The 22169-nt window shown below is 29.5% G+C and overlaps 2 protein-coding genes across 5 annotated transcripts in view; one reads left to right on the forward strand and one right to left on the reverse strand.

The window, feature by feature from the left end:
- LOC148233622 (uncharacterized) overlaps positions 1-5033 on the forward strand; it is a 168660-nt gene extending 163627 nt beyond the window's left edge. For all 3 annotated transcript variants that reach the window (XM_088188729.1, XM_088188730.1, XM_088188731.1), the window contains one exon: positions 4605-5033. In XM_088188729.1, the coding sequence (XP_088044855.1) occupies positions 4605-4732 (128 nt within the window). In that variant the 3' untranslated portion in view covers positions 4733-5033. The remainder of the gene's footprint in view (positions 1-4604) is intronic.
- Positions 1-22169, reverse strand: part of galene (potassium two pore domain channel subfamily K member galene) — a 252063-nt gene that overhangs the window by 214354 nt on the left and 15540 nt on the right. Inside the window, exons 2-4 of one of the 2 annotated variants that reach the window (XM_088188728.1) lie at positions 13781-13984; positions 10976-11095; positions 5169-5295 (exon numbers count right to left, since the gene is read on the reverse strand). In XM_088188728.1, coding sequence (XP_088044854.1) covers positions 5169-5295; positions 10976-11095; positions 13781-13981 — 448 coding nt within the window. In that variant the 5' untranslated portion in view covers positions 13982-13984. The remainder of the gene's footprint in view (positions 1-5168; positions 5296-10975; positions 11096-13780; positions 13985-22169) is intronic. The other variant, XM_088188727.1, reaches the window with a different exon arrangement.

Below are 22169 nucleotides of genomic sequence, written 5' to 3' on the forward strand. Positions count from 1 at the left end.
ATAATTCAACAAAAAGTACCTTAAATTGTTAAATGTTAAAGGATATAACTAGAAACAAACGCAAGCATGTCCTGAAATGTTGATTCGAGCCTCCTGGGAAAATGAACTAAATTTCCGTTTCCTTTTACTTTGGACTTATTGATGTTGAAATAGAATTTTTAAAGGGTTTTAAATTCGTTCATCATCCAAATAATCGTTCCAAGCCGAAAAGGTTGCCAACTACCACTTTCAAGTGATCCCCCGAAACGAGGTGGTTCTCGATTATCCTTGGGAATTATGCAAGCCGTTGCATGCGGAATCCCAAGATTAGGCAGCGTTAATTACGTGAAAAATACAATTTACATTGGGCAATTAGCGAGCTAGAACCCTCTTTAAATACCTCACACGCCCTCTTCCTTATTTGCTTTTAATTATTAACACCGTCTTTCATTATTTTAATTTTGATAACCTGTTAAGATTATTAAAAGACCTTTTGTTGTTCCCTTCACAAAGGAATTGCCCTTTTATTTACTGAATTTCAACATCGTGCTCGTGTTTTTTTTTTCTTTACCTCTCGACTACGCGCAGGGCTTAACTGAGATCAGATTTTTGCCGAAACATTCCGACCGTCTTGCCTATAGTTATCCAGAATACACAGATTTGCTTTTCAAATATCTTTATATTCTGGGAAGACTTTTGTATTATAAACATTGAAAAAATAATCCGGAAAAAAATATGTCGATTTTAGGTAAATATAATAATTATTAAATAATTATGTTCTACAATTTTTCTTTGCCTTATTAAAAATATTATATAACCCTTTGTTTATTATTTCAAGTTTATTTCTAACGTCTTGATTCTAAAAAATAAAAATAATTTAATTATAATAATGCATTTTTAAGTGACGAGTGAAATAATATGAATTATATATTAAACAATTTTTTTTAAATATTTTTTCTACATATATACAATACAATAAATGTTTCAGGCCAGAACAGCGTAGTCCGTAAAGTTACGCTCTGATAATCTAGAAACTGTGAGTTCGAATATCACAAAAGAATCGTATTTAAAGCTGCTAGGTGACTAGCAAACCCGGGTCTCATGACAAAAATGCCACTTAATATATTTTTGACCATCATAATATAATTTCTTAAATAAATAATAATAGGTACGAGTAAAACCTTTCTACGCTACAAATAAATATAAACGCAATCCATAAGAATAAATCTACGCACTGTCGTGAAAATCTAAATATTACGCTATTAAGTCATAAACGTCGGCAGGTACTTGACATAATAACACTCAATTCAGATATGTACCTGATAATAGCGAGCTTAAGTTAATCATCCGCAGAAATGCAGCGTTATTAACAAAGAACAACACTTTAACTTAGCAAACATTTGTATTATATTATATAAAATAGCGAATTTAAAAAAATAAAAACACTAATATATAATAATTTTGCGTATAGTTAGATACTTTTATATTTATGTAGTCACACTTTGGAACGAATAAAAATATAAGGTCGATACTGAAAAAAAAACATATGTATGCTTTTCAAGCAGAAGAGAAGAGCAAAAATGCTTTGTCTGTTTCATTTGTGCATACTATAAAACATTTTTTCATGAAATTGAAATATTGGGGTTGTAACTATTGTCCCTATTTTTAATTTTTTTTAATGATTCAGTCACATTTCCGCGAAATTCTTTGAATAATAATATTGCAAATCTACTTTTATATATGTAGATATATTTTTTCGAACCGCAACGCTAGCGCGAAAGGAAATGAAAAATTCCCGTTAATTCCGCTAAGGGTGAGAAATCGTTTAAATCGACGTTTCCTGGCGATTCGTATTCGCGACGGTCCGTAGCTAATGCCTCGTAATAAAATCAGTGCTTACTCTTCGGACGAAAGGACCTGCATCGGCAACCGGGGCATAAAGGCGTTATGATATTTACCGTACGTGACCGGATATCCATCACGCACCCGTTTTTTCTCTCTTCTTTTTCATGAACCGCTGCTTTTTTCATGAAGCTCCATCGCATAATTCATTCTGAAGGGAAACAATATAATTCAATTACTTTTTTTCGAGTCCTTTCACCGCCTCCTCGCAAACAAATGCTCCGAACGCACAAATCATCCATTGTGGACTCTCTGTTGCGAGGGTATTGGATTTTTTCGAGAGTTTTTGATAGCTTATAAATTTCGCATCATATTATTGTACAGAAAGAGGCAAAGAAACTTTTCAAACACATAATTTAATTTCGGACAGGCAATAACGCTGTGCTGAAGTTTGATTCCTAATTCGTTTTCCAATAAAACTAATCAGCATTTTTGGTCAACCCACTCAGTACATGAAATATGTATATGTTATAGTTAATATATACTGTTTCAGTGAAATCATATTGATAAAAATATATTTTTACTAGCAAAAAATAGGGTCAGATCAAACAACTTTCAATACCTTAATATTTAACATACCGGATCGTAATAGAAGTCCGCGACATAATCACTCGCTAAAACTAGAGGATCATACAGTCGTAACATTCACGGAGCATCCTTACTTCCTGTGCTGTTCAAAACCAAAACTAACCTAAGCAAATTAATCAAACATATTTTTAATCGAAATTCGCTACAGAAAGTACAGAATTTATCAATCTATTTTTACACGTCAAATAACAGTGAAAAGCAGCTTATAATGTCACTAACACCTGTCAGATAAATTATATTTTTACTAGTAAAAGTGTATATCTAACAGTGAAAATATATTTCGATATGATATTACGCTATTACTGTATCATTATTAGAATCTTTATTTACAAATAATAGTAATAAAAATAAACATGTACTATGTTAATATTATATATACCTCCTTAAGTCTACATAATATTTGCATGAGATTACACGCATCAATTGATTAGTTCAAGGGTATCGTGTATCTTATATAATTACTTAAAGCAAATTACACTAAAGCATGCATCTTTTTTCTAATAGAAAATATCTAAAGAATGTTTCTTAGATACCTGTCCATGTGGAAATACAAATCCATTTTTATTTCCAATAATATTCTTACAAAATTATTATTTTTATTTTAAATCTGACCATTATGACTTGATAGATTTCTCCAATGTGTCATGATGTCATGATAGAAACAATAAATATACGATTAAACATTTGAAAAATAAATTAAAAACAGTTCACACCTAAAATAGATGAGCACCGTCCCACATCTTTTTTTCAGCTCTTCATGGCTATTACCAAAAACATATTGTGTTTGACAAGCTCGTTGAGAAGCTGGGTGGCTCGAACGAAGAGCGTTCTCAAACGTTTACATCTGGCCACAACGGACAAGAACAAGGGACGCGATCGCAACTCTCTAGGCTCGCAACCGAAAGTCAAATAACATTAATGGATTGTCGAAACCCTCCTTTAACTTTACAAAGTAGACGCTGCGCCAAAAATGCAATGAATCATATCTTAAAGCTTCTAGTTAAAAGGCACTAGATTAAAAATACGGATACGACTCGTACTCCCTCAGACCAAAAAATGTAATAAAAATACATTTTTTATTTAATTTTATATTTTTTATAGATTCGTTAGTCAAAGAGTGTTCACACAACAGACAGAATAGTAAACGATTATCATAAGTAACTGTGAAATTCAAGTTTGCAATATTGCGGATTGCCCCATGTTGAGAAACACTGGTCTAGAAACTAGACAATAAAGCCATAATAATATATGAAAATCATAGCTATCCGACTTTTTAACCATCTCTGGGATAATATTGATTTGTTGTTATCCAAATACTCGCAATGGTGGACGCGTTATGGTATAACCATTTTTATATATAATCTTAGTGTTCCTGTAAATATTTTTTCACATAAAAGCATTTCCGTTAAGCTATGCAATTAAATAAATAAATACATAAATAAATAAAATATAAATAAGTACACGACATTAAAAATAATACTTTCCTTGAAAAAATAATTGTAAGCAATTTTTTACTAAGGGTTAAATTGGTTACGAAGTTTTATCGATATCGCAGACGTATCTACAGATAAACATACATATATAACCGGTTTCTTCAGCTTCAATATATTATTAAATAACAATCAAATTCTATATATTATTTTTGCTATGTTATTTCTATTAACACCGTCAAATACGTCGTGCGAAGCAATATCTTTAGAACTTCCAAGTTAGCGAGCAGTTTCCGATAACTGCCCTCGGGGTAACCATTGTTTTCTACGCTTCTTGTTGTGCTGTAATACTTATTTTTTGCCACCAATGACAATTCGTGCAAAAAATATTTACTCTCTATCGATATAAAGATAAACTTTCTCGATTTCAAGCACTTGAAGCCCTAAAACGTATTCTATATATAATAATATATATTTATTTACGATTTTTATATAAATATATTTTATAAATGTATGTACTATATTTTCTAAGAACACAGCATATTTTCTGCACCGTGTGTATCGAAGATAATTTAATATAAAACTTATCTCGGGCCTGATTTGATGATGCCTGATACATAGCGATGCGGAATTAAGCGTTTCGGTCTAATTGTATTTAATATTCTTCTGGCGTTATTTTCATAGGCTCTTCGCATTATGTTTCAGGTGGTAATTTCATTCCGGGACCGTTCGACCAGCCTTTCGGAGGGCCCTATGGACAAGGGCCCCGGAGGCCTTACGGAAACGGCTTCGACGAATACGCAAGGAAAACGCCCTCCAAGGACGACCCTTAAACATGCACTCACTTTATCAAGATTCGATTATTTAATTCTAGGCTAATTAACGTATCGCACACTAGAGGTTCAAATAGAGTCAGTCTGATATTAAAAATCATATACTGATATTTACATATATTTATTAATTTGAACAACCTTTTGTAAAAATTAAAATTAAAATTAAAATAAAAATACAAAATAACAAATTAAATTTAACCGCCTGTGTGAGATTACTAAGACTGTATTATTTAATTGATATAATATTTTTTTATTTACAATTATTATTAATGTATTCTATATAGTTGAATAAAGTGTTCGAAAACGGAATGAATGAAGTGTTTCAGTGGCACAGATCGATGGGTTTATTTCACTCGAGTGAATGGTTTCAGCGTCGCCATTTGCCTACATACATATATACACATACAGAGAATGATACACATAAAAGAAAACTCACCAATTGTGGTGATAACAATGATGGAGAAGAATAAGGCGCCCGCGAACGTCCATTGTATGGAATCTGGATCTTCGTTTCCATCCCAACCTTTCTGCTTCATGGAGGCAAGTATGTCTTTTTCGAAATCCTGAACAACAAAAAACATATCACGTTTATTACAATACAGCAATCCGAGAGCGTTTTTACTCTCTTTCTATTTTAAACTATCGAGATTGGACTTTTACAAATGAATCTTTGAAAACATCATGTCATTGCATAGTTCTTGATTTTTTTTTTAATTATTTATTAAAAAAATGATTATTATCTAGAATGAAAAACTAAGTTATATGTACAATAAGTCGTTTTTTAAATTAATTATAAATAAACAAATAAAAAGTATTTTTAAATTAAAATGTTAAAAAACAATGTATTTTCCTAGTTATTTTAATTTAATTACGAACATTGTGACCTAATAGGTTGCTCCAATGCGTCACTATGATCAAAACACATCACATAATATTATTAAAATACACAAAAAATTACATATGTACTTTTAAAATTTAATTTTATAAACCGCACCAGTTCCTCATTGCTGATATTAAACAAATCAATGTTCAATGCCAACGTATTAAGGAGCTGGATGGCCACAACCATAAACGAGTCGGTAAGTGCGGGCGTCCAAGCTCTAACGAGCTTCAAAAAAGGACGCGATCGTGATTCTCGAAAGCGTTTGGAACCCAAAATTTAATTCCTCGACAATAGTTTACTTGTCGACGCACCTTTGAGTAGTTTGAAAAAATGCTTAGCGCTTCTAAAATAAAGACGCTATAATCTATACAAAATAAAACTGAATTTTTACGATTAAGAGGATTCAGTTATTCAGGGATTCTAAAATAGATATCATGATTCAAATTTTTTGCGAGCCTAAATTCTTAAGAACGGTATGACAAAAAAATATTATTTTTAAATTATATTAATATTCAGTTCCTAACATAATACGTTTTAACGATTACGATTTTTTTATGACTTATTTTTTTAGAAAATAATCATGTCGTTAACAAAAAAACTACGGCAGTCATCGTCTCTTCAAATGTCACTATAACCAAACTATTTTAAAGCATTTTTACTAAATAATATAATTAAATAATTATTAATGTTTTTACTTAAATTTTATTATAGATACATACAAAAATAACCACACGCACCATATTGTAATAAAATCTTGGCAATTACATAAGAAATATTTGCCATGCGTGAAGAAAGGTATTCTAGGAAGTTTATGTTTGAACAGACCCCACTGAGCCAATTAATCGATAGTTTTTGTAACATACTCTGGCACTCACTGCATAAATAATCAATACAAAAAGTATACGTTTCGGTTTATCCTTCGGAAAAGTTTTATCGAGGCAAGCCAGGCAAACATCACGAGTGACCCAAAAGTTCCGCTTAAACCCACCGATAACCTTTATCAAAAAATACCAGTATAGAGCCATGGATTAATTTAGTTCTGCGCTACGTGTGTGAGAATCTTTATCAAATCAAAACTTTTAAGCACTGATGATTTATATATATATAGTGTATATATTTGATTAGGGGAAATTAAGCGACACTTCCTAAAAAAAAGACATATATATGTAAAATTTTGGATTGTCTGGATTGAAATATAAAATAATTTAATATATGTTTTTTTTTTGATATTATCAATTTTTACACAAAATATGAGTTTTGGACTTTCAATTGTAATTAATATGATTTTTTAATTCTGTAATAAAATAACGTTAAAAAATTGCTAAATTAATATGTATATATTATATATGTACATACTATGTATACATTAATTAAAATTAATTACTATAATAAATTTTATTTCACTTTTTTGATATGGTTGATTTAACATTTGTATGAATACTCTATAAACGCATATAATCGTTGTACCAATTTTTAAAAGTAATTATTTTATTTTTTAAATAATTAAAAAATTATTAAGAATGCAAAATTTTTGATTAAAAAAATACATCATAGTCCATTTTAATCAAATATAAAAATTAAATTGAAATAGATAAAATCGTATGGTAATGTAAATATTTTTGCGTACTTATTCCAAAAACGAAGGATTCAATGTTTTTATTTACTTTTTCTACATAAAAATGATAATTTAAAGCATAGTTTCTTAACCGGTGGTCCGCGAAGATTTTTATGATCGAATTTTATGCTGTATTTTATGGATTTTTAAATTATATTTTTTGTTACTGACTGGTTTAATATACTTAAATATGGTTATATCAGCATACTGTGTTGCAAAATAATTGTTTTCAATAAAAAATCAATTATATAAATATTTATTATTTTATTTTAATGTTGATGGTCCGCAAAACATATTTTGATTTTTTTGGTGGTCCGTGGATGTAAAAAGGTTAAGAAACTATGATTTAAAGCACATAATCCAGCTTAAAATAAGTTGAAAATATATTGCATACCATCGACTATTATAATTAATCATAAAAAAACAATGTATGATTTTTGAGCGTTTTAAAATTTCCCGTATAAATTAAGTTACACATGTAAAAATTGATAAAAAAAAACTATCATGCAAGTACTTGGAAAAAATAATATTTAATTGGTAATTCAAAAAATATCATATAATTTCAATAACAATACCGATTTTTTATCGTAAATTTGATAGAAAATATTTACGATAATAATATATTATGTATGCGGTTGTGACTAATGTGTCAAAGACATCACTAGTGTATTGAAACGTATTGATGCTAAACACGAAACAAAGCTTCGACAGCACGTCAACATCGAGGCAGCAATATCCGCAATTTGAAAAAACAACTAAAGACGATTAAGCCATTCCAATTAGTCCAGTTATATGTAACTTATTTAGCGCTTAGAACTCAAAACTTTTGTACGCCCATTTTAAAAAATTAGATAAACATAGTATTTTAAAAATAATAATAAATTATTAAATGAAATATAAATATTTCATACTTAATCAATTCATTTTTGCTTTATTATATAGTGCTAGTTTTTATGTATACAAAAATTTTCTACTAATACGCTATTTAATAAATAATCAACTCGCGATAATAATCCATAAGATTAGGAAAATCTAGGAGAACCTAAACTGCGATGATCAGAATTGTAATTATATTATATTTCTGACCATACAGACACAATAAAAATCAGAAAAAACTCAAGTATTAACTAATTATTTAAACTTAACTACTTAAAAAATAAATATAATTTAAAGCACAAAACTCATCATGTTTTCTTTGTAAAGCTCTATGTATATGTATATTATTTTTTTATAAATATTTCAATTAATTATTTATTTTTGCTTATTTTGCCAAAACATATAACAGAACTTTGCCTAAAATAATAAACCAAAAACACTATAATAAACTTATAAATTGAATTTTATATATAAATTAGTACTTTATATCTCATGTTTCTGCAAAATGTTTATCAAAATTAAGTAGCTTATTAGGTGAAAAATCGATTTGAAGGTTATAAATAAGATTAGACAACAAAAATAAGTTTTTTTTCTAGATAGCAGACAGTTTATTTTTTATCTTTACTATAAAACATAAAATAGTGGACTTATACAAATTTTAAGTTTAAAGTAGAGTCGAACAACGACATACTGCCGACTGATTACGTGCTACTGCAATACGTAAAGACAATAGACTACAACATTAAACATATTGCACAGAGTCAAGCATTGAAATAAATTTGTATTAACAGAATAATAATTAAAATCAATATAAAATGAGTTTTAATCTATCCCTAAAAAGGCTAATATCTAATAAAGACAGCATAACATACTATTTACATTTTTTTTTTAATAAAGCGTAAATTATAAATTTATGCTAATTTACAAAAATTATATAATATTCCCTCAATTTTGTTAAAAGCAAAAGATTTGCGCTACTTTCTCGATTTTATATATCTAGCTAATAATATTAAAAACTAAGTCGCAAAAATATTTTGAATTTATATTTCTCAATTGTGCATTTAATCACTACTAGTAATACAACACTATTTCAATTTTCGATCTGAGTCTTACATATGTATATATATATATATATATATATATATATATATATATATATATATATATATATATATATATATATATATATATATATATATATATATATATATATATATATATATATATATATATATATATATATATATATATATATATATATATATATATATATATATATATATATATATATATATATATATATATATATATATATATATATATATATATATATATATATATATATATATATATATATATATATATATATATATATATATATATATATATATATATATATATATATATATATATATATATATATATATATATATATATATATATATATATATATATATATATATATATATATATATATATATATATATATATATATATATATATATATATATATATATATATATATATATATATATATATATATATATATATATATATATATATATATATATATATATATATATATATATATATATATATATATATATATATATATATATATATATATATATATATATATATATATATATATATATATATATATATATATATATATATATATATATATATATATATATATATATATATATATATATATATATATATATATATATATATATATATATATATATATATATATATATATATATATATACTAATAGAGCAAGAAGTTAGAAAACAATGTGAGGCTGTGACAGATTCTCCTTGACTGGATCATGTATTTTTAGAATCGACATATCTATGAACATATTTCAGCCACAATTCTATGTAAGCTATGTTTTTTTAATTATTATTTTTGTATATAAATATCAATTTATTAAAAAAGTTTTGTACAACAGTAATATATATCAAATTGAGTATTTAATATTAAAATCAAATAAAAGTTCACATGAATTTATTGAAAATGATATACGATGGAGATAATAAAACTTATATTATTACGTATATATATTTTTTAAAAAGAATAATATAATAATGTATCATAATTTAAGGTTTGCAAATAGCCAAAAACTTAATTAAATTAAGTTTTTGAATTAGCGCAAAAAAATTTTGATGTGTCTGTGTTTTCCGTGTTATATCTACATATTTATTGTCAACTTATACTTTACTTATCGTCACTTCTTATATTATAAAATAATTCAGTCCGATATAAATTATGCCTTCCGGGAAGTGAAATATAAAACTTCGATCCCGGATTTAATCCCGACGAATGTATTTCTAGCTCTTGGTGTTTCTAAACAATCGTTATTTATATAAGTTGATAAAATATAAGAACGGTTCCAGACATCATTTCTAAAATTTGACGTTTTATCTTTTGTAGCCAATTCTCGTAGATCAAAGACAATGTCCACCGTAATACATCTAATGCACTCGATTCTGGCACACAGGTGGATGGTATATTCAAGTTAGATAAAGGCAAAGTTACGACTATTTTGGCGTGGCAAACAACTTTTATTAAAAGTTACTTGTCTAATCTATGATTCATTCAAGTTAAAAAATGTTACCTTTACTCTTATGCAATTTATTAACAGTGCATCATAACTTTTTAATCCAAATTTAATTTAATAAATTATATTAGTTTGTGAAGAGCTACTTTTACATGCCTCAGATAATTTTAAAGATTTGCAGAACTGTCGCTAACTATTGTTTTTTTTAATATTATATTTTTTAATAATTTCTGGACACCTCACACATCGCCTTAAATTAAGATGCATATTTGACACAAAAAATAAATTATAAAAATATATACCTTGAGCTTGATAGCCACCGTGTTGGTCCAGTTGTCTTGGTGCAACACCCACGTCGCTTTGGTGAGCTTCCATATGTCTTCGGTGACGTTACCGCGAATGTCCGAAATGCTACTCTTGACCTGAAAGAGAAAAGCCCACATTATTGACTCGACGACCGAGTAGAGAGCTAAATATAAGTCGGGCGGTCGGAAGCGAAGTCGCCCACCTACATAATTCAATACAGTAAACCCTCGATTTGACTGTCTAAATTCACAGGTTGACACACACCGGCGACTGATGTTCCATTTTTTCATTAAATATGTGAACTGAATAATATAGCTAATAATAAACATAAGTTTTAATTTAAAATACTAGGAAACGAATTTCTACAGCATCTGTTGTTTGAAGTGGCAAATATCTGACTCATGCGGATGTTACGCGCATTCTAAAAAGTTAGTAAGAACGCTTCAAAATAATAATAAAAGTGAGTCTAAAATTAAGTAATTTAAATCTGTATAAAAATAAACAAAGCTATTTACATCTGCTTAAAATATATTTTAAACCCAAACATTTCTATGATTGGAAACACGTATGTTATATGCAGTTCCAAACATAACATAATTACGACGCTGAGTCAATTTTATCTATTTTATCTATTTTACAACGGGTGTGATTCACTTGATTTTTAAGTAGATATGTGCATTTAAATAAATACTTTGTTCCATAAAACGATTTTTTGTGCATTAAAATAATAAAAAAGAGCAATAAATACAAATATCTATGTTCATAAAAAGTTTGCCTTAACGCCGATTTTTTTATTGATTGCAAAAGTAGACAATATTATCATAAGGGTAGTTCCTATAAACAAAATATAATACTAAATATCAAGTGCTACAATCGTGAAACAAGAAATTTAGAATATTTTTAGCGAAAGAAAAATTCTTTATTTTTACTAATATTAAGAGTAAGCTACTGTATTTTTTTTATATTTTTCAGATTATACATTGAAATATTACTGCTGTATTTAATCATTTTTAATACAAAATACGCCTTAAGTACTTTTACAGTAATCCATTACTATATTTCAATGTTACGACTAGGTGGTAACGGGCCACCCACATTTTTTTTATATACTGATTTATATCGAGAGGGGACACGAAGTAGAAATCGCTGTTGTACAACATGGAAGATAAATGTTTTGTTAAGGCGTTTTTTTGTAAGACTGCATCTATCTTATATTATTACTTCTCGGCATTCCTAATTTATGAAGATCGTGACGGGATTTCTTGACTAGAATTATTTACGAAGCTCCCTAGAAAGTTATATTTTTCATTAGCTAGTAAGGTCAATTGAGGGGGAGCACATGAATTTTCCCACGAAAATGCATTCATTTAATGTTATTATATGAACTTTAATTCAATAAAAATATTAAAAAAACGACCATTGAATGGCTAACATTCCCCCCAAAAGGAGGGCGCAAAATCAATTATTACTTCTCAGAAGGAAAAAATTCATGCCAAAAGCAATAAAATCGTGTTGGTGCCGTCGCAGTGGAAACGCTCGATAACGAGTGCTATACAAAAATGGTACTGGTTCTAAATATCTTATGCCGAAATTTCTGAAAATTTCAGATGCAAAGTTGAAAAAATATATTTTTATGGGCCTCAAATACGCAAAGTTATACAGGACAAGGAGTTGGAAAACCGTTCAGCTAGCTGCTTGAAAGTCATTCAAAGCTATAGTGAAAGGCTTTTTAGGTAATAATAAAGACCCTTACTATGATGATTTAGTAAAACAGTTATTAGGTTGATACCAGAATATGGGTGCAAGTGTGTCACTTAAAATTAATTTTCTCAATTCACATCTTGACTTTTCCGGAAAATCTGGGGGCAGTAAGCGACGAAATGCGTGAGAGATTTTATAAAGATATGGCTGTTATAAAAAACCGTTTTCAAGGGAAATGGAATGCTAGTATGATAGCATCTGCTGGTTCCTGCAAAGAGAAACTGACGAAGTAGAATATAAGAGAAAAAATATATTAAGAAACAATTTTAATTCTGTTTTTAATTGATGTTTATCTTTATACATTTTTGATCGTTTTTAATATAAACTAGTACATATATTACCTACTACTCTTACTCCATATTATCATAACTTTCATTATACTTAAGATAAAAATATTTCTAGGTACCAATCACCGGTATATGTATATGGGGTCCATACAAACAATAATTTGACTGTAACGTCAAAACTTGACGTGATACAACATGGTCACCATAGAGACTTTAAATATATATGATCAACTCAGTACGAAACAGTCATCAAAAACCTAGTTACAAAATCTTTGTTTGTAGTGTTATTTGGTTTAGATATGCTTCATTCGATATAAAAAGTCATATAACTAATGCTAGATAACCGAACATTTTACTGCATAGGCACAATTCTATTAAATTTAACGTAAAACGTCATTTTTAGCTGGGCAGGTAAAGCCATTTTTTTTCCTCCTTAAATTTTGTCCGTATGGAACGCCAACGGTCTATCGCAAAACACACAAGAAATATTTTTTTTATAGACGAAAAAAAACTTATTTCAAAATACCTGAATATTGTAAATCGGAAAATTTTAAAAAAAAGTTTAAATATGAAAATTATATAACCGAGCGTTTCTGCACGATTTTATGTTTTCGACATAAATTTGACTAGATAATGCATGTCATTTAAATATTAAAAAAGCAGCCACTAACTGCACAACTTTCCTCCCCCCCCCCTGGAAAATTAGTTCTTTGAAAGAAAATGGTAGATACAAATAAATAAAAAAATGTTTACCTTTCGCTCGTTATTTGCCTCCAGATGCTCGAATGTGAAAGCCCCCAGGATGCAGTAAGACACCACCAGCGACACGAGAAGTATATGCGAGAAGACACAGGTGCAAAACTTCCAGACGAAGTAGAGGAACCTGACGCACTTGCTAGGCGGCGGTTCCGCCTCCGTCTCGACCATCGCCAGCTGCTGCCTGGATCTAGACATCTGCTTGAAAAGCGAAATAACGTTTTTGATAAATATTGACTCCCTTCGCAACAATATTTGCGCCCGAATTTCATTACGCAACGGCGCGAATCAATAAGACATCTCGTCTCCCTCCCCGCAGTGTAATATCATAAAGCGGAATCGCAATTGTGCCATTCCTAGAGCGGCGCGTTGCGAATTTAGAAGCGCCACCGCCCACAGTTATTTGTGGAAATAACCATCGGCGATAATACATTATGTATTAGCCGTTGCAAAATTTTCACGTCACCGTAGCCCGCGCGTTTTCGTCATCGGGTTGCACAACGACCACCGCGAATATCTGACCTCTTTCTCCGTTCGCTTTATTCCGATCGTTGCTTTCATTAACACTCCGAGCTCTGATTTATGCGCTCTTTAACGTCGATTATGCCATAATGTTCTTACTTTATTATCTATCAATGCGTGCATAAATTTCGTCAGGTGTGATACGGCCGATTTAAATTTTAACATCCTTAGAAAATGCATATTCAAAATAGCAGCAGATTATATATTGTCAGGACCGCAATTAATTAAATTATTTGTACCCTTTGTATTTATCGTCGACGTAAGACGAACGATTGCATATTTAAGCGGTTTCAAAGCACTTAAAACAAAACCATAACAAAAGGGCCAGTGCTAAGAATTATGTGTCAAGACAACCCGGGAGCTTAAAGATTTGTTGCAGTCTTAAAAAAAACTGAGACTAGAGACTCTCCGATTCAAATTTTATTTAATATACTGTACATTTTTTTTTTTAAATAAAATCAGCATAGTCGAAAACAACCCATGCCGGGTTTGTCAACAGGCAGCAGGCGCGGGCAGTTAGATACTTCTCCTCTCGATCGCTCGCGTGTTAGGTGACGAGAGTGAATGAGAAATAAGAGCATGCGGTCAGCATGCTCTTATCTCTCATTTAACTTAACACTTAACACTGATCGAGAGGGAAAGTATTTCACTGCCCACTCCTGACAGACAGACAGTGGCGTAGATATGGTGGAGCGAGGGGGGCGGGCTGCCCCAGGCGGCACTTGCTTGGGGGCGGCATATTTGCGATGGGATCGTCTAGTGTGGTACTTAACCCTAAATGCACTAATATATATATAAATATATCCACGAATAGCAAGAGTGTAACAATAACCAATTAATTATTTTAAAAAATGCTGATTTTATGAAAATGCAAAAAATGTATAAGGAGGGGGCAGCCATTTTAAGGATCGCCCCGGGCACCACGTTAAAACTCAAACCCTTGGGGGGAAGTGAACTCTTGGACTGGTCGTCCAAGGTAAGGCGCGAGACATTACTAATGACGAACAAATCATAGCAGAGTAACGCAAGCGGGGCCAAAAGGCTCGGGGAGCAAGGTTGCGACTGAGGTAAAATATACACCCCTCGAAAATCAAGGGGGTGGTGTTGTGACAAGGATGATACGCAATGCATGCAGTGCAAAGTAATGCTAACGCTCGGGAAAAATACTAATGAAACTCTGATAAAATATGTAGTACTACGGGGGGTGGGTCCCGCTCATCCGGCCGTCACAAACTGGGTGCCCGCCCATAGGGTTGGACTCGTAGAGCCCAAGTACTGGTAATGGCAGTGGTGCACGCAACGGACAAAGTCCTTATCAGGTAATGAAAAAAATCTTTCCCATTTACGGATCATCGAAAAATGTTTTGAAGAAAACAGATAATGATTTATTGCAACGAGAGACTATGTCGTCTTTGCATTAAAATCTTTTGCCATTGTTTGTAAAAGATCACTATTTTATGAGCAAATCGATATAATAATTTCGTTTCAAAAATTTGTTTCATGAAATAATAATCTGATAAAATATTTTTAATTTGTCTCAATAAATTTTTACCTATCACCTATGTATTTCCACAGATAATTTTTAACATCAATTTTTTTATGGTTTAAACAAAAAATAATCAAGGAATTAAAAAGCCCGAGTCTTCAGAATCCCTAGTCAGTGCCTATCTCCGCCAAACAAGTGCCCTAAAACTGATACCGAACATCCCCAGATTTACATTTCATAAAATAGCAACGCTGCTAAATTTTACCGATTTTCGAATCACCGTCACGCAGATACAGTCGAACAAGATATTTATTTTACAATAACAAATAATCTAGTTCCGCCCCGAATCGTCGCAATGGCCAGACAATAGACACCTGGCAGGAACGATTGACTTTTCCCTATTCTAAAGGATATATAGGTTGTAACTAGTGCTTCTTTTCAAATCTTTTTTATTATATAAAATTGTATTTGTACGAATATTTTTAAAAGGTTTAACACCGCATAAGTAAACGCTGGTTCATGCTTAATATGCATACTTCTTGGAAGGTTTTAATAAGAGTCCAGGAATGACAAAAAACTTGTTTGCTTAAGTAATTAAAGAAGACACTTAGATAAAGAACCTTTCCGAAGGTTTTCGTGCCAGATATGTTTGAAAATATGCATACTTTCTCAGAAGATCGAAAGTGTTCGATTGACTACACATTTTTTTGCGATTTTCTATCACTCTAACCGTGAGTCTGATTTATTTTTACTTGAATGATCTAATAACCTGTTCCGATAAGAATAAATTACGCATGGGACTTGGCTATTCTTTTTAGATAATCCAAAAACGAATTGTTTTTGCTAAGTAGCAACAGCTGTTATTGACAAATGTCTCACGATTATAATTAAAAGCCAAAGGGGCCTTAAAATTTCTGGAAAATATAAATTCTGAGCTAAGCTCGAAATTTTAACGGGCAATTAAAGAGAAATTATATAATCCAATAAACCAGCCATTGACGTCATTAATTAAATATTTGCAAAATCCAGAATCTTTTACCAGTCAAAAAAGGAATGACTACTTAGCTATTATTTAAAAGCAGAAAAATATAAAATGGGGAAAGAAATTATTGTTTGCAGACACTTACGACTCCATTAAATCATTAGAACACATCAAAGAAATTTAAAATTTATCATTGACGCAACAATTAAAGAAATATTTTTTTTAGACTTACAGAGAGTAGTGTAAGAAACCCAACATCTCACCTAGTCATTATGATTTCTCAATAAAAATCATTGAGAAATCATAATGACAAGTTGTTACATTGCTCTTCTGAATTCTCTTCATACATGAACTTTCTTCAAACATATAATTGAATACTGCTACTTTGCTTCCGACTTGGAATAAAGAGTTTACCCGAATTCTCACGTAGTAAAACTACGCTTAATGCGTCGAGGATGCTCAGCTTCGTTATGTGAAGCGCGTGTCACTTCAATATTTTATTAGCTATTCACGTTCTGTACAATACGCTAGTTCAGCGGTGGCAAACCTGTGACCCGCGCGACAATTTTACGTGACCCGCGTGAATGTTCAAAAAGTCTAACATATATTAGAATAATGTTATCAAGAGTTTTTTTCGAAGACATTATCGATATCCTTTGTGAATATAAATAACTAAAAAGTGTTTACACATGTGTAGCAGTAGCAGAACTACGCGGTGCATTCTAGAAAATATACATTATTAATTTGTTTAATTTAATAATTTGGTCCTGCCCTTGACTCGGAAACAGAATGATATTTTGGACCTTGAACTGAAGTTACTCATGACTATTGCCCATGTACTAACGTTATTACATTTTATATTATCGGTAATTTTTGCCCCAGGACACAAAAACTTTAGCAGAAATATATAGATCATCATATAGCTACATAACATTTACTACTAAAAACATATAGCTACCGGTGAAAATGTATTCCGATATGATTTCACTGAAATGACAAATTTTTAAAAATATTTTTTGGATAGATTTTAGATTTTCTCTTAAGAAATTTGCCGAGAATTTCTGACTTAGATTCAGGGATGCATTTTTCTAGCCAAATTCAAGGTGGAGACAAATTCCCTCTCCCTCCCCGCCCTTCAAATGACATCCCTGTATTATAAATGAAATTGCTTCTGTTTTCAGGACTTTTAATGTAAAAGTACAATAACGTTCGATTGCTTTGCCGCGGTCTAGTTTTAAATTGTTTTGTAAGCATCCTTCTACATGAAAGAAAAATATTTTTTTCCGAGTTAACATACCTGAAATGATTTAATGTTATTACGTAATACAACACAACATTTCAATGACCATGATGTACGAAAATATTAAATCGTTCTAATCGAAATTAGATATATTCATAAATGATTTGGAAACGAAAACGAGAAAATATTTTTTATGCATTTACAAATTTCTGATTTTTTTTAGATAATATTGATACGAATATTTATGAAAATTCAATCAACAGCCATTTTTGAACTATTGCAGAAAAGAAAGATCGTTTAAATAGATTTTAACAATTAATATTATATGATTCCTTATGACGAATCATAAAATTGGATTTGAAAATTTCGAGTAACGTTTCTAAAATTGCTTTAAAATTATAAAAATTAATAACACAATTAAAAGTTCACCAAATCACCACAAAAAAATATTATTCTTTGTCAAATCTTGAAATGAAATGAAAACATTATTTAAACTATTAAAAGCACTATTAACAATGTTCAGATCTACATATTAATAAATACATATATATTATGGTTTGTCTTCGCGTTCATGTTTTTTATAGTCTCGATATTACGCCGAAGATGTCCTTCAGCATCCTCAAGAGATAATTACTTTTAGTACATTTTTTTTTATCATCGCACAAATAATAAGATTTAGAGACGCGATTTAATAATTCAGTTTTTAATGTTAAAAAAACACGTTAATTAAATGTGATCGTATTTTCTATTTCCCCCGCAGTCCAATTTATTTTTGTATCATTTATATATATATTTTATTTTATAGATATAAAATACTTATAAATAAAAAATGCTTTATTTTTGTTGAGTGAAAAGTATTAAATTGATAAATTATAATATTTTTATTACAATTTATGACTGCCAAATATAGTATTATACATAATATATTATAAAAAAAAACAATGCTTAAAATATTTAAGGATAGGGAAATTTTAGGAAACGAAGACCAAATTTCGTATTAAATATAATTATATTATTTTAATTTTGAGTACTAATTGTGGATAAAAATTAAGTCAGTAATAATTTTTCCATGTTAGAGAGATATTGTCTTAGATGTAAAATGATTTTTTTATTTGTAAATAATAAGTAAAACATGTGAACTAATAAAAAAATTACATACATGACTAATGTCGATGAATAAAACATTAAGGATGGGTTATTATACGGTTTCCAATTTCAGTCAAGCAGAAGAGAAAGAGAATGAGGATGAAAGCAAAGAGAAGAAAGTATAAATAGCATTAATTACAATACGGCACTCACTTCTCTTAACATATTATCTGAGTACATTGACCAATGGGGATTCAAATATAACGATGAAATAATAGCTTTTAGGGAAATTTGTATTTACATTAGAAAATCAAACTAATCAAAATCATATAATATATTACAAGTAAGTATTGAAACATTAATCTAATTTAAAAATATTTACTATGATTTGTTCAACTCTGTTAAACACCTTTCCATCAATAGCGCTTAAATCGACAGTAGGAATACCCTATTTTATATATATATATATATATATATATATATATATATATATATATATATATATATATATATATATATATATATATATATTTTATTTATAATTTTTATATATATATTTTTTTTTAATTTACCGCGCGATTATGTCGGCACGCAAATGTTTGGTGCGCATAAGACGCTGCGCGATTATGTCAGTGCGCATTTGTCGAGGCACTTTTGCTCGGCGCATAAAAGACGAGATACCATATTCCTTATTGCACAAATTGTAGCTCCCCACAATATGTAGTGCAAACATAAATAAACAATACCTCAAAACTTAATAACATCTTAATTGAAAATAGTATTTTATAGTTCATTTTTGTATTTTTGTTTGCCTTTCCCATTAAAAATTCAAGAGTAGGGCACTTGAGCAATATACTGTTTTTTTTTAAGAATATTATGTACTTTGATAATTATTCGGTATGTATATAGCAACATCTGGAATTTTACAACACAATCAAGCTTGTGTTTCATTACAAAGACGGCATAATAATAAATCAGTTTTAGTAATGGTAATCAGAAATTTCTGTCCCTTTTCGCACTACCTGCTCTTAATGCAGCTGTGAATCACTTTTTACAAAATTGCAAAGGTTGTACAGTTTTAAATATAAAATCTCCTATTAAATTTTCTTTTGAAAATATCCTGTAAATGCAACGGAGACAGTGTACAATGAAAATTCTACCAGTGCTTCACTTGCATTCCTAAATTTACATTATGCGGCAGAAATGCGTGAAAAATACATTTGTAAAATACAACGATTTTTACAGATTCATAAAAAGATGAAAATGTGTTTACTCCTAAAAATATGTTATTATTCCTCAAGCTACATAATTCATAATTGCCTTAGACATGACAATAAGTAAATCCTATAAAAAGTCATTGAACGTGATAGGAATTGTCACGTTTATATAAATACTAATCAGATGAATTCTTCTCTCGTTGTTAATTTTATGTCGCAGTGTCACAAGCGGAACATCCAAAACACTTGGATGAACAGACAAAACGTAAAACACGTATACGGTTAAATGTTAACGAGGTCAAAGCCCGACGCAAAAGCTAGTACAACATTATTTTTAATAAATTAAATTATTATAAAAAAAAATTACAAGCATAAGATTAAAATAGACAATTAACGTTATTCTAATAGTTTACATAAAAGTGATCAATCTATATAACAAATATTTAAAATAAGGCAAATATTGCTAAACAAATTAAATTGTATATAATAGAAGCAATTAGTCTTAAAACTACCTAATTGTTACACAATTTAACACGTAACGAACCTGTATAAAATTTTAATAATATATTGAATATAAAACATGCAAATCGCATTAAAATAAGTAATATTCTTAAGATAAATTTTATTCAGCCATATAGTCGGTTTACATTTGCAGTTCACTCTATATTTTCAGTTCTCCCGTGTTACAACACGGTCTCTATAAAATTTAACCTTTTGCATTCGTAATGCCCGCTTTATGCGCGGTACCGCTGTAAAAACTATTTTTAAAAAAGTATTGCCTTTTCAATGCAGATAATGTAAATAAAAAATAGCAGCTAACATGTACTTCAAAAAGTAATTTTCAATCTAAATTCTTTCACGATCGATTAATATTTGCTCAGAAGAATTAAGATACATTTTATATATATTTACTTTTTTTATAAATAGCGTTCTAATTTAAACCTCGTCTACTTCAAAAGAACGTCTATCTCAAAAGATCCGTCAAGATAATCAATGCCAGACATTGTCATCGTCACATTGACGTCACCCTTGCTATTTTTTTAAATGCCGCATTCCTGTTACGTGCCATTCTGACATATTTTGCTTTGTGTACACAAAGAGATGTTTTAATGTCGCATTTTTAAATTTTGACAAATCAATGTCGGCAATCTATTTATTTTTAATTTACGTATCAAAACAAACAATAGGGTTGCCAGATGCCGACATTTTCCCGAAAAACTGTATCTTTGTATTATTAAATTTGATTAAATTCATATTTGTTTATATTTTTTTATCAAATATGATACAAATACAAAGAAATTAAATAAAGCGATCTTAACAATCATTGTACCTGATGATTAACAAAATAAAAATCAATCTATAATCAGTACAGTAATCCCTCGAAGTTATGCGGTTTTTGATTATTTTCGTTATTTTTAGTTGAACTTTTAAAAACAACATTGAATTGTATCTGTAAGAAGCTTTACCCATTTGTTTTCTTTACCCATTTTATGGTACATACGTTCCATAAAATAAATTGTAAATCGAAACCGCGTAAAGCGAGGCATAGGACGAAATTTATAATAAAACTACAGAATTAAATTAAATTGAAATTATAAATTAAACGAGAAAAATCCTAAGCGATAGACGTGCACTCTAAAAAGCAACTCAGTACACACTGCATGGGCAGTGAGAGAGGTTCCAGATGTAGGTCAAATACAAGAAGTGGAAGTAAGCTATTTACCAATTCGTTTGTACATCTCCGAGCTACACGTGTGAAACTAACTATAATTGATTTAAAGATTTAAAAAATAAATTTCTTTAAGGCGTAAATCTAGATATTACTTTATACACCAAAATTGCTATATAATTTT

Source organism: Plectrocnemia conspersa, unplaced genomic scaffold (genome assembly GCF_051122295.1).
Source record: "Plectrocnemia conspersa isolate PC_06_02 unplaced genomic scaffold, ASM5112229v1 ptg000007l, whole genome shotgun sequence".
Taxonomy (NCBI): Eukaryota; Metazoa; Arthropoda; class Insecta; order Trichoptera; family Polycentropodidae; genus Plectrocnemia; species Plectrocnemia conspersa.